This window comes from Cupressus sempervirens, chromosome 7 (assembly GCF_028749045.1).
Source record: "Cupressus sempervirens isolate cs-2001-9-10 chromosome 7, ASM2874904v1, whole genome shotgun sequence".
Taxonomy (NCBI): Eukaryota; Viridiplantae; Streptophyta; class Pinopsida; order Cupressales; family Cupressaceae; genus Cupressus; species Cupressus sempervirens.
In genome coordinates this window covers 82420787-82433937 of record NC_143124.1, presented here as the reverse complement: position 1 = coordinate 82433937, position 13151 = coordinate 82420787, and the positions used below count along the sequence as shown (strand labels likewise).

Here is a 13151-nt window from a genome sequence, read left to right as displayed (position 1 = left end):
GCATTTTAGAGCCTCTCTTCGCCTTGCTACTACTGGTGCTCACGGATGCCATTGCTGCTTGGTGAGTGAATGATTTTGTAAAACAATTTTTTTTCTGGAAAATCACTTCAAATCTCTTGACCTCACTTGCATGCTCTCGGAAATCTCTTCGCTCTGTATATTCTAAATTTGCGGTGAAAAATGAGATCAAATTCTATCTTTTTGATGAAAAATTTGTCATTAATGCTCGAGTACGAAGGTAGCTGAGATGACCTAGGGTTTGTCAGATAGTCACTGACTTACTCGGTAAACTTTGCAACTTGGTGAAAAAACAAAACTTTAGTTACTCCTGACCTAGCTCGATAAGGTCTTCAACCAACCTTGCTCGGTAGATGCAACACGGTGAATGATTACCTTTCTTTGAACTGAAATACTAATTTGACCATTTGCACTTTTTCACTCTGGAACTACTTAATATATGGCTATAAGATACAGTTCTCGATTCCTCTTAAATCTAATTGGAAATGGTGGAGTCACCCATTTCTTGAGTGACATGACCATCATTTGAGTTGTCTTGCTTGGTAGATTTAGGAATCCACTATTGTCTCATCTGCTTCCAAATGTTATCAGCTTTAGCTTTCTTTTCATCTTCAATTCTTCCAGTATTCATGCAATTCTTGACTATATGACCAAGTTCAGTACAAGTGTAACATCTTATGGTTGTGTCCTTCTTTCTTAGGTGATGTCTTGCACAATTTATCCCAATATGTCCATATTCTCCATAATAGTGACACCTGCACCAAGTATTGTAGTCCCAACCAAATATTGCTTTGATAATTTGTTCTGCTGGATTGAATGCTTTGGATCTACATACAGATGCCTTGTGACCTTGTTTCTTGCATTTGTGACATTTGCCTTCAAACTTTGGTTTCTCTTTGCATTCATTTGCTTTGTGACCATGCTGATTGCAATTGTAGCATTTGCCATTGAATTTTGCCTTTCCATTACTCCAACATTTGTTTGATGTATGACCTGTCTTTCCACAGTGATTGCAAGTGGGTCTTTGATTCCTTTGAGCACCTTTCTTGGAGGTTTCACCTTCTTCCTTGTATCCAAGACCAGCTTTAGCTTTTTGTTTATGAAAGTTTTGCTCACTTTGTTGATTTAATTGAGTCATGTCTGTTTGAGATTTCATCATTCTTTCATTGACTTGCCTCTCAATGATCAAGTCATTTTCCAAACTTTCATTGATTTGTCTTTCAGATCTTAGATCACTTTGTAAGATTGCATTGATTTGTCTTTGAGTTATTAAATCATTCCTCAAACTTTCATTCTCAGATCTTAGATTCATAATTTCTTCATTTGCATTAGATAGTTGACCTACAAGATCTTCATGTTGAAGGGATTGATTATTTCTTACCTTTAAGTCTTCATTTTCCTTGTTTCTCTGTTCCAAAACTTCACATAGCCTGATGGATTGGATTTCTCGTTCTCTTTTGAGCTTTCTTACTTCTTCCTATAGAGAACCATTCTTTGCTAGGAGTTCCTTGATTGCTTCATTAGCTTCATTTGAACTGCTTGATGGTAAAAGGTCTTCAATCTTTTCTTCAATATACTGATGATCATTCATTTGTCTTGCATGTTCCTTTCTTCTTTTCAGAGATTGAGAAAGATTCTCCTTTGCTCCTTTAAGTTGAGCCATGGCTATTTCCAAATCTAGCTTTTCATTCTCAATAGATTTGTCAAGTCTGAATATCTCCATTTTCCTTGATCTTTGCTCAAGCTGTCAAACTTTATCCTAAGAACCACAATGCTCTGATACCAATTGTTGGAAATAATCAAGACTAGCAGAGTTACTAAGAGGGAAGGGCTGAATCAGTAACTCTTAAAACTTTAAATCAGTTCTTCATAATAACATATTCATCATTCATCCATCTAATCTACTGTATGCATGAAAAGATAAACACATGAACACACTAATTTGGTGACCCAGAAACCTTCCAATTAGAAAGTAAAATTGGGGTTGGGATGATACCCACAAAACTTCAATACTGCAGTATAAAGTTGGCCGGTTAAGACTTACAATGATCACTTCTGATGATCTACCCTATTAGGAGCAAGTAGGACTGCTAGATCCACCTAGTTAGAGGATTTACAAACATACACTGAAATATGCACTCTGTTAGGAGATTTACAAAAGACTGTTAAGTCTACCCTTTTAAAGGATTTACAAACTGATTCACCTGTTAGGATGAAGCAGTGGATCTAGTTACAACTGATTGCTGATAAGATCTTTTAGGCTCTGATCACCCAATGTGATAGATATAACTTTTCTGCATCTATGTTGACCTTGTTGTATTCCTCTGTTCTGCTGCTGATTTTCTTTCCTTCTTCTCAAAATATTGCAATATAACACCAACAATGACATACAACACTGTTTCTCTTCAAATGATATATACCATTCCAATATTTACACTGGCAAGGTCGGCCAAACACAAGTGAAAAAATCATTACTGAGTCAGCCAGATAGTAGAAAACTCAGGTTCCTCAAATTGACTCGGTGACCTTCTATACTCGACATCCACTATAATACACTGTATCATCATGCACTCGATAAGAGTAGAGGCACAGTCCATACTAATCACTCTAAGTAGCTTGGAACTCGGTAACCATTGGTGACTCGGTGAATATTGTGTCACTCGGTGAATACTGAATCCATTGACAACCTTCTTCACTTGGTAAACACTAATTCCTTCATTTACATTGTTTACTCAATAAACGCTAAGTCCTTCGTTTACCTTGGTCACTCGGTAAACACTAAGTCCTTCATTTACCTTGATCACTTGGTAAACATTAAGTCCTTCGTTTACCTTGATCACTCGGTAAACACTAAGTCCTTCGTTTACCTTGATCACTCAGTAAACACTGCGAAGCTCAGTGACCACTAACTGCTTGGAGAACATTGTTCTACTCGGTAACCACTATGAACTTGGAAAACACTGCTGAACTGCCCATATGCTCAGTTACCAAAGGAATGCTCGGTATAAACTTGTAGACTGAGTGATGAGCTCGATAAGCATCCAGAATCGAATAAGTGTTTGCACTAATGACAAATATACCTTAATTCCAATACGTAAAAGCACAAGAGAAAAGATTACTATGAGTATTTTGTGAAGTGGAAGAATAGACCAGTTGAAGATGCTATATGGATTTCTCAATATGAGTGGATTCAACTCAGGTTGTGACACTTGCATAATTCAGGAGAATCATTTCTTTCAAACCTCGGTCTCTGATGTAGGAGCATCGTAGGATGCCTTGTAATCCTACACTTTTGTTCATTCTGCCAATTGTTGCCGAGTTCTAGTTTCCACTTACTGTTGAGTTCCAGTTACTATTGAGTTCCAATTGCTGCCAAGTTTCAGTTGTTGCTGAGTTCTAGCTACTACCGAGTTCCAATTTCTAGTTACTAATGAGTTCTAGCTACTATCAAGTACCAATTATTACCAAAGTGTCAGTTGCTGCCAAGTTCCACTTGTTGTTGAGTTCAAGTTTCCAGCTACTACTGAGTTCTAGTTATAGCTGAGTTCCAATTGCTGCCAAGTTGTCCAATGTTGGTCGAGTGTTCCTTCATGTGCTGAGCGAACATGATATTTCCTTATGCCTAAGTCCTTCATTGACCAAGTTGTCTATGTTTTGGTTCTTAGTTTGAGTTGACTTTCATATTTAATTTGGATCGTCAATTTAATTATAGGATCTTGTTTAGGGATGACTATTGACCATTTTGAGGTTGACCTTTCTTTCATGTAATGTTCAAGAATCTTTTGTTTGAGTTCAGAGCAGACATGTCTGGAAGTGCGAATTTGAAGCTGGATCATGGATCTAGAAGTTGTATTTTGTATCTGGCTGTAACCCAGAAGGCCTTACAGCTAGTCATGTATGCTAATAACTTGATGAATCAATAAAAGTATTTTTTTCTCCCTCTCCTTGGTGGTGTTCTTTGTTATTTGCTTCTGTTGTGTTTACTCTACAAGGTGGTTGGATAGCTGGGTGAGCCCTTGGCCCTAGTTATTTCTTTCATCCTTGCATCACTGATAACCCCCAACCATTGCTACTCCCTAGATTTGCACTAACCTGAGCCTTGGGTTGACCTCTAGAAAAAATAAGTCTATTAAGGATTCCCTAGGAGACTTGAAGGACATTACTAATATTGACTCAGACACTGATACTGGTAGAAGAAAGAAAATCACTAGGAGATCTTGTAAGAGGTTAAAAATGAAGAAGTTTTGAATCCCACCCAAAAAGGACACTATTGTGAGTTCAGATTCCACTGAGTTGGAGACTAAACAAATCAAGAGGTAGAAAATGAAAACCATGCATACTAGCTATAGTTTTGAAAGAAAGAATAATCCCAGCCCTTCCCATATTTTCGATACCCTAAATAGTGGTAACCCAAACCCTAAGAATTTGATTATGGGTGGTCATATCACTTCTCTTGTGAGGATTGTTGATATAGTGGTGGCAAAGATGGAGGAGATCCCCAAGGCAGGGACATCGATAATACCAACAACGTTGCTGACAAGTTTAGTAATTTGGAAGCCTCCTTTAAGGACTTCGCTGAAAACTAGGAGACCCTATACCAAAAATTTAACTCCATTGCAGAGTACACCACCAAGTTGATGCATTTGGCAGGCACTACTCTTTATCTTTTGCAGGTGAACAAAGATGATGCAAAGGTGGAAAACAAGAGTAAGATCGCATGCTCACTCTACAATTTCCTTGCAAACGACTAGTTCAGGACCTTGTTGGATAAACTTGTCAAGGAGGAGGGCGACAAGGCTGTGAAGGCTAACAAAGGAGATAAAGAGAGGATGTCGCCTTAGTGTTTTTTCTTTCCATTTTTTGTTATGTTTTGGTTTATGTTTACACACTCTTTTCCTAGATGGGCTAATATGTGTAATTGGACTTGTAGAAAGTATAGTAGTATCCTTAAGGCTAATTGCTACTATGGTTTTTGGGCTAGACACATGGACATTATGATTAGGGTTTATGTTTATGCTAGTACTAGGGACAGTGATCTTTTTCTGAAGATAGACTATTTTTTGACGTTTAGAAAGGGTGTTAGTTGAATTGTTGTTGAATGCCTAATGACTAAATTTCTGTCTGTTGTAACTTGGGGTTAGCCCCCTATCTTTTGGCTATTTTCAGATACATCAAAAGCATATTACCTCTTTATCACATCACATGCTAAAAAGTATTATTTAAAATAAAATTAACTGAAATGAATTTCTAAATTTTTTGGATAAGATGAAATCCCACACTATTCTTTTTCATGTATCTATGTTGCATGACTAATTCTTCTTTATTTTTGCATAACCTCACAAGTGTGCCTATATTTCCTCCACACATGATGTATTAAAAACCGTAAATTTAATCCTTGTGCTACAAGAAGATCCTCATTTTGCTATTTTCATTTTCTTAACATTTTTCCACAAGCACAAAACCTATTTCACTCTCAAATTGAGAATATGGTGGAAAAAATAAATCAAACCAAGAGTGCAAATAAATTGATAATTTCAAAGAGCTATTTTATATTGCTTTTAAAATGACTTCATAAAGTCTTGTTTTTTCCAAGTAAAATTAATCCGGGGGAGCGAACTACAAATTACAAACTATTGTATTATTGAATGTAAAACTACACTGATCTGTGGGGATATAATAGACGAAGAATATTTTTGAATACATGTAAATCATTTCCTTCCTTGTTAACCGTCACCATCCACCATTTCTTGATTTGAGCATCGTCCTCAACGGTGAGGAGCCCTTTGTAGTCTGCCACAGGCACACCTTTCTCCGCAGTGATTGCAATGGCAACTGCCCATACTCCTCCACCGATATTGCTCTGAATCGATCCCGAAGGAAGACAAATGTTTACGGTGTTTGTCCCTGATGCATACGACCCTCGAACCACGGCACATATGATGACTCTACTCGAGGATTCGAGTGATTTCTCCAGCACTGCGCTAGTTTCACTTACATCGATTGCTCTGCACGTGTCTTCACCAATCAAATTGCAAAATTGATTTGCATCTAAAATTGTCATGGCTTGATGACTTGTTTTCCCAATTACAGTCGCAACCTCTGATGGTAGTTTCTGATTTGCAGGAAACAAACACCAAACCAGTCTCAGTTATAACAGATAATTTATAAAATTTGTTTTCCTCTCTAAACAAACGACGAAATACGAAATTGTACTCAGGGTTAACTCTTCATACCTTTAGCTTATGAATACAACGCAATATATCACCGGAAAGATGTAAACATCTTATTTCATTCAACTCTTCAACACCTGTTATTTTCTGCAGTTTCTCGCATCCATCAATTACAATCCTCTCCAAACATTTTAGATTCCCAAGGCTAGGCAACTCTTCAAGTTCTCCGCATTTGACTATTTTTAGTGTTAAGAGGTTTGGCAGATCAAAGTTCCCCGATACCCTTTTCAATTGTTCACACAACCTTAACTCAAAACAATTCAAAATTTGCATGCGTGTTAAATCCACTTGAGTTAGATTTTCCATGGAAGCGAGGCGAAGAAACTCAAGTTTTGGACAATAGTGTCCACCAATTGAAACCTTGGATACGCGTTTTATGCCGCGCATCTCCATGCTTTGCAGATCAACTGTTGGTTCTCCATAGCCGATTAACTCTGCTTCCCCACTTGTTGAGAAGTATCCCATGCAAGAATTGCATGGAGTGGTGCGAATCCATACAATTAAGGCTGAAAAAGCAGTTGTGCCCCCGTTCAAAGTGAACTCTCCAGTCATGGTAAAATACCTCAAGACCAAACTTCGAAGATTGGCGAGTCCTTCTAGAGATTCGGACAAGTCTTTGCCATCAACCAACATTCCATCATTTCTTCCCGTTAGGACCAGCTTTTCCAGATCCTTCAGCATTTCTAATGAATTTGTGAACTCTAGCAACGAGCATTCATGAAGCACCAGCTCTTTCAAATGGACAGGGGCCTGGGATACAAACAATTTGTTTAAGGCAGCAATTTCCTGATGGCAATCGATCTAAAAGAATAGATACTACTTTAAAGTGTTAGTAAGAGTTTGATTTTGAAATATGAGGTGGGTATCTGGTTCTATTAGGCATAGCTTTCGATAATAAAATGGGCGTTCATCAGATTCAGTCTTCCCTCAGTCCGTATTGGAGGATCGGATGCTATCAGTAAATAATTCCAACTGATATACTACAGTTTACAGAAGGGTCGCTCGACTCCTCTAATTAAAAAAGGTTTAAATAGGGATGAAGCGAGTACCTGCAAATTGTTCTTCCATAATTCCTTGAGACGTGCAGAGAAAATTCTTAAGCTCCGCAAATGCTGCAGAGGAATCCAAGAGGGCAAGCTTTGCCACTCAGAGCCATCTAGTTCAAGCTCAAGCCAGAGCAAAGTTCTTTTCCGATCTAAATTCCCTAAAAAATATGCAACTTCAGAGATAATGTTATTGTCAAAGAACGAATTGAGACATCTGGAAGTAGAGCCACTGGTTTCTCTGAGGATGTTCTCAAATCCATCTGATTCCTGCATCCAATGACGACTGGTAAATTTTCGCTGCGATCCAAACCGAAATGCTCGGGTTTATCTAGAAATTGATCATCACTAATATTGGTGAAAAGATAGAGTAAGAAGCATACCAAAGAATTATAATGTCAATTTCGAAGAGGAAAGCCCTGATGATTGTCTGCCATTTCCCTCCCGAGGTCACGGATATGGTCATGCATTTTTAGAACAAGCTTGTCGTCAAAGTCATATCCAACCAAAGCATTCTCCGCTATATGCACAAGCGATTTACTTTCTAAATTCTGGGGTGCCTGTTGGGCTTTCCATCTGCAGCCTTCCCATATATTAATGGCCATGGCTTTCGACTTGCCAATGAAAAAACATGCAACGTCCATAAACATCTCTCTCTCATCTCCATTTAGCGTATCAACGCTAATTTGAAGTAAAGCTTTTATATCTGGATTCAGCTGCTCACGAACTTTATTCAAATAGAAGTGCCTAATCTTTTTGTCTATTTCACCACGAACCAGCCCGCCAAAGATTTGAAGAGACAAAGGTAAAAATCCACTCTGAACAACAAAATCGTCAACCAATTCTTCGTAACCGCTGGGTGGATTCTCTTGCCTGAACGCGTGCCAACAAAAGAGCTCTCTGCTATGTTGGACACTCATATCCTTCATCCTATAACGACAATCAATTTTGGCGTCTCTAAGAACTTGCTCATTACGCGTGGTAACAATTACCAAACATCCAGAATTCATGCTATCTAAATCAAACAGATCATCCAACAGCTGCACGCGATCAATATCATCTAAAACAATCAGGAATCGCCAATCTTTTCTACTTCGGAAGGCATACCTTACATATCTGCTTCCTTCCTCTGTTGTCTGAAAGTTGAGATGGTGACCGTCGAAAAGATCTTTGAGTAGCTTAAGTTGCAATGAAGATAATCCGCCTCTCGCAAAGGTTTCTCGTACATCAGCCAAATAACTTGCTTTGATGAATTTTGAGCGGTGCCTGTTAAACAACTCTTTGGAGAGAGTTGTCTTGCCCGCTCCACCCATCCCAAAGATGCCAACAAGCAGAGGCATCCCTTGGGAGAAGTGGCGTTCCCTTCTCTCTTCAGGATTCGTAACTAATGTCCTACCTCCTTCGATAGCTCCATACTGCGTTTCAAATCTTCAGGAAGGCACATTTTTTCAAGATCTTTGGCAAGCTCCGTAAGCCCCACTGGATATTTGGCAGCTTGTGACCCTGCTAAATGCTTTTGCACATCTGACACTATTGATTCGCAGTCGAAGATTTCATAGCCCGAGATTAATGAAATTGACTGAAGGGCTTCCTTCCAATCATCCAACTTGGACAGGTACCTGCCCTTTTTTTGGTACTCATCGAACGCACCAGCATATCTTCCCTTTTCAATGTAACGGAGTTCCCATGGCTCCACTTGATAATACAGGGGAATAATCTTGGCCTTAGTTTGTAACATGAGAAGAAGCTCAGCCAGACACCATGGGGAGTTTGCATATCCTTTGGAAAAGATGGCAATGTGTACCTGAGCAGAGCGGATGGCAGTCTCAATCACAGTAGGAAATGAATTCCCAAGTTCCTTCTCTTGAGAATCAAGAAACACCTTTATTCCCAATTTCCTAAGAGATTTGTAAAGCTCCGTTGCCAAATTCTCTTTGACATCGGGGCCTCTGTGATTGATAAATACATCAAACATTCTCGAGGATTCAAAATCCTTCGCTCTTTTGCCGGCAGGTTCCATTCCACTGAAAGCATTTGATTCCCGATTTTATTTGTGAGATGATGAAGAAGACGCCATTACTTGCAGTTCAAACACTAACGGCACTTGAAAAGATCGAGATAGGGGGAGAGAGAGAGTAGGGCATACGGATTTGATCGCGGTACGCGTAATGTAATATGAGCCTTTTGGGATGAAGAGGCGTAGAGTGAATGCAATTATAGAGCTAAGCTCGATCTTTTCGTTGAAATTACTGTGACCTGTACGATGAAGAAGGGAAATTGAATCCTTTCCTTCAGGGAAGGAATTTTCCAAGAACTTCTTCAGTCCCCGGTGTGAGATGGGGAAAAGGGTAGGAAAAATTCCTGAAACTTGTTCAATCCCTAGTCTGTATCGGAAAAAGAGGGGAGGAAAATGCCTGGAACTTATTCAATCCTCGGTTCCACTTGATAAAACAGGGGAATAATCCGGGCCGTACTCTGTAACATGAGAACAAGCTCAGTAAGACACCATGGGGAGTGTGCATATCCTTTGGAAAAGATGGCAATGTGTACCTGAGCAGAGCGGATGGCAGTCTGAATAGTGGAAGTTAAAGAATCCGAAAGTCGTACCTCTTCCGAATCCAGAAATGCTGGATTCCCAACTCCTAAAAGAGAATCGTAAAGCTGAATGGCAAGAGTTTCTTTGACATCAGGGCCCCTGTGGTTGATGAACACATCAAACCTTCTTCTAGATTCAGAAGCCTTCCTTCTGTAGGATTCAAACAACAGCAGCAACACAATAAAAAAAAATGATAATATTCAAAACAAGGAAGGCTCTATTTTACTGCAGAGGAAAAAAAACTGATATATTATTCCAACTACAAATTGCTATTCAGCCAATACATTTATTCAAATAAAAATTGTTAAAACTAATCCCTAACACATAGATCAAAATATAGATCAGGAGTTCTGACAGTAGTTTTACCATTATTCCATGCCTATGATTAAGGATGGGAGAAGAAGTAACTAAGACTAGACAAAAATGCATCCAAAAATATCATCTAATGCATGTCATATGTACAGCATGCTTCTTGTTTAAACTACTCCTAAACTGAAGTATTCTAAAAATTATTTATAGAATGGTGGAAATGGAGCAGTGGAGCTGGAGTTTGAAGTGAAGATCTCAGCATCAATCTTCATACTCCCCCTTGATGCTGAGAGGACTCACAATCTGATCTCTGAGTACCAAAAATTGACCTTTTGTAACTGCCTTTGTGCTGATGTACTTCAACTCAACCGCTTTATTTTGTACCAAATCTCTAATAAAATGTTGTTTAAGATCAAAGTGTTTGGTCCTGCTGTGATGAACCGGATTCTTGGCCAATTTAATGGCACTTATGTTGTCACAAAAAATCACAGTAGGCTAAACCTGTATCTCTCCAATTTCTTCAAGAAGCTTTCTAAGCCATAAAGTTTGTGTGCCAGTTGAAGTGACCGCAACATATTCTGCTTCTGTAGAAGAGAGAGCAACCATACTTTGCTTCTTTGAACTCCATGTAATTAAACCGGAACCCAAAGAAAAACAATTACCAGATGTAGATTTTCGGTCATCCAAACAACCTCCCCAATCTGAATCACTAAAGCCAACAAGCTCAAACTTATTAGAAGAATAGTGAATGCCAAAATCTACCGTGCTTTTCACATACCTCAAAATTTTCTTGGCTACCTTCATATGTTCCTCTGATGGATTTGTCATATACCTTGAAACCAATGAAACTGAATAAGCAATATCAGGCCTTGTGTGAGTTAAAAACATCAAACTCCCCACAATGCTTCTGTATAATGTCTCATCAACAATTTTAGCACCATCATCTCTACATAATGTAACTCCATGAGCAATTGGAGTGGAAAGAGGTTTACAATCAGCCATATCAAATTTTTTCAACATATCTTTTGCATACTTTTCTTGACAAATAAAAATTTCATCTTTACCTTGATAAACCTCCATGCCAAGAAAGTACTTCATGAGACCTAAATCTTTCATCTCAAACTCATTCATTATAGCAACTTTAAATTCATCTTTCATCTTTGAACTACTACCCATATATAACAAATCATCAACATACAAAATCACAATGAGAATATCATTACCTTCTTGTTTGTAGTAAAGTATAGGTTCACTCTTACTTCTTTGAAAGCCATTCTGCTGAAAATATCCATCAATTCTTGCATACCATGCACGTGGTGCTTGCTTGAGGCCATACAAAGCCTTCTTCAACTTGTAGACATAATCTTCTTTGCCTTGAATCTCAAAACCTTGTGGCTGTTCCACATATACCTCTTCTTCTAAGTACCCATTCAAGAAAGCACTTTTCACATCCATGTGATGAATACTCCATTTCTTTTGAGCTGCAAGAGAGATTAGCATCCTAATAGTTTCTTGTCTTGCTACTGGTGCAAAAGTTTCTTCATAATCAATGCCATACCTTTGAGTGAAACCTTTAGCAACCAATCTTGCCTTGTGTCTTTCAACACTCCCATCACTATTATACTTGGTCTTATAGACCCATTTTGTGCCAATCTTCTTCTTCTTATGTGAAAGATCTACAAGCTCCCATGTTTCATTCCTATCAATGAAATTCATCTCTTCATTCATTGCTTGCATCCAAACCTCATTAACACATGCATCTTCAAAACATGATGGCTCAAAATCAGCTTTAGCAAGTAATGCAAAATTTACTGTCTCACCTATTGGATCTTCTTCATGTGCTTGATTTTGACACCTCTCATAAATATCACTCAATCTTATTACCTTCCTTGGAGGACTAGAGGATGGACTTGCTCTTGGTATTGGTGAGGGATTTTTTGGTGGGCTTGGTGATCTTGAAATAGAACCATTAGCTGGCTGCTCATTATCATTATCAGCAATATCATCATCATCCAAAACTGATTTTGGCTTTCCAACATGTTGTTTTTGATGACCATAAACTCCCCCTTCATCAAAAATCACATCTCTTGAAACAACAATCTTATTAGTAATAGGATTGAATAATCTATAAGCTTTGCTTTCCTCACTATAGCCCACAAAAATACATGATTCACTTTTAGCATCTAGCTTTTGCCTATTCTGATTAGGGATGTGAACATAAGCCAAACAACCAAAAACTTGAAAATGATTTACATTAGGCTTTTTCTCATACCATGCTTCATATGGAGTCATCTTGTGGAGGGCACTTGTAGGACTCCTATTGAGAATATATACGGCTGTAGCAACTGAATCAGCCGAATAAGAATTGTCCAAACCTTTGGTTTGTAACATGCTCCTTGCCATTTCTACCACTGTACGATTCTTCCTTTTAGCCACTCCATTCTGTTGGGGTGTGTATGCAGTTGTGAGTTGTCTTTTGATGCCATTCATCTCACAAAAATTCTGAAAATTGTTTGAGCAAAATTCTCCTCCTCGATCTGTTCTCAAACATCTTATTGTGTTCCATTTCTCATTCTCTACACGAGCTTTAAACTTCTTGAATGTATCAAAGGCTTCATCTTTACTCTTCAAAAAATATACCCAACACATGCGTGAGTAATTATCAATAAAAGTAATGAAATATGACAACTTACCCAAACTTTGTGTTTGCATTGGACCACAAATATCTGAATGAATAAGTTGAAGTGGGTATTGGGCCCGCCATGCATTGCCTTTTGGAAATGATTCCCTTGAATGTTTCCCTTTTGCACACCCTTCACAAATCTGTTTATGCTCTTCAACCTTAGGCAATCCAAGAACTAATGCATTTGATGTTAGATTCTTCAAACTATTGAAATTTAAATGGCCATACCTGAGATGCCACAACCAACTTTTATCTTCATAAGCCATATTGAC

At 38.3% G+C, this 13151-nt stretch overlaps 3 protein-coding genes across 3 annotated transcripts; all 3 read right to left on the bottom strand.

Moving 5' to 3' along the window:
• Window positions 1–5543: 5543 nt before the first annotated feature.
• On the bottom strand, window positions 5544–7567 carry LOC149545606 (uncharacterized). The gene is made up of 3 exons (XM_089793809.1): window positions 7298–7567; window positions 6252–6998; window positions 5544–6130 (listed from the first exon to the last, which is right to left on the bottom strand). Exons 1-3 carry the CDS (start codon window positions 7565–7567, stop codon window positions 5672–5674), a joined length of 1476 nt encoding a protein of 491 aa, XP_089649935.1. The 3' UTR covers window positions 5544–5671.
• On the bottom strand, window positions 7439–8653 carry LOC149545605 (disease resistance protein L6-like). The gene is made up of 2 exons (XM_089790737.1): window positions 7675–8653; window positions 7439–7561 (listed from the first exon to the last, which is right to left on the bottom strand). Exon 1 carries the CDS (start codon window positions 8629–8631, stop codon window positions 7690–7692), a length of 942 nt encoding a protein of 313 aa, XP_089646863.1. The 5' UTR covers window positions 8632–8653; the 3' UTR covers window positions 7439–7561; window positions 7675–7689.
• A 22-nt stretch (window positions 8654–8675) lies between these two features.
• LOC149545604 (toll/interleukin-1 receptor-like protein) lies at window positions 8676–9311 on the bottom strand. The gene has a single exon (XM_089793808.1). The coding sequence runs from the start codon at window positions 9309–9311 to the stop codon at window positions 8676–8678; it is 636 nt and encodes a 211-aa protein (XP_089649934.1).
• Between the last annotated feature and the right edge of the window lie 3840 nt (window positions 9312–13151).

Excerpts from the sequence above, each read along its gene's own strand:
- LOC149545604 (XM_089793808.1), bottom strand. The coding sequence starts at position 9,311 with ATGGAACCTGCCGGCAAAAGAGCGAAGGATTTTGAATCCTCGAGAATG.
- LOC149545605 (XM_089790737.1), bottom strand. The coding sequence starts at position 8,631 with ATGCCTCTGCTTGTTGGCATCTTTGGGATGGGTGGAGCGGGCAAGACA.
- LOC149545606 (XM_089793809.1), bottom strand. The coding sequence starts at position 7,567 with ATGCAGGAATCAGATGGATTTGAGAACATCCTCAGAGAAACCAGTGGC. Across the intron at positions 6,999-7,297 it reads TATGGAAGAACAATTTGCAG|GCCCCTGTCCATTTGAAAGA; the intron begins GTACTCGCTTCA and ends TTTGTATCCCAG. Across the intron at positions 6,131-6,251 it reads GTTGTATTCATAAGCTAAAG|AAACTACCATCAGAGGTTGC; the intron begins GTATGAAGAGTT and ends CCTGCAAATCAG.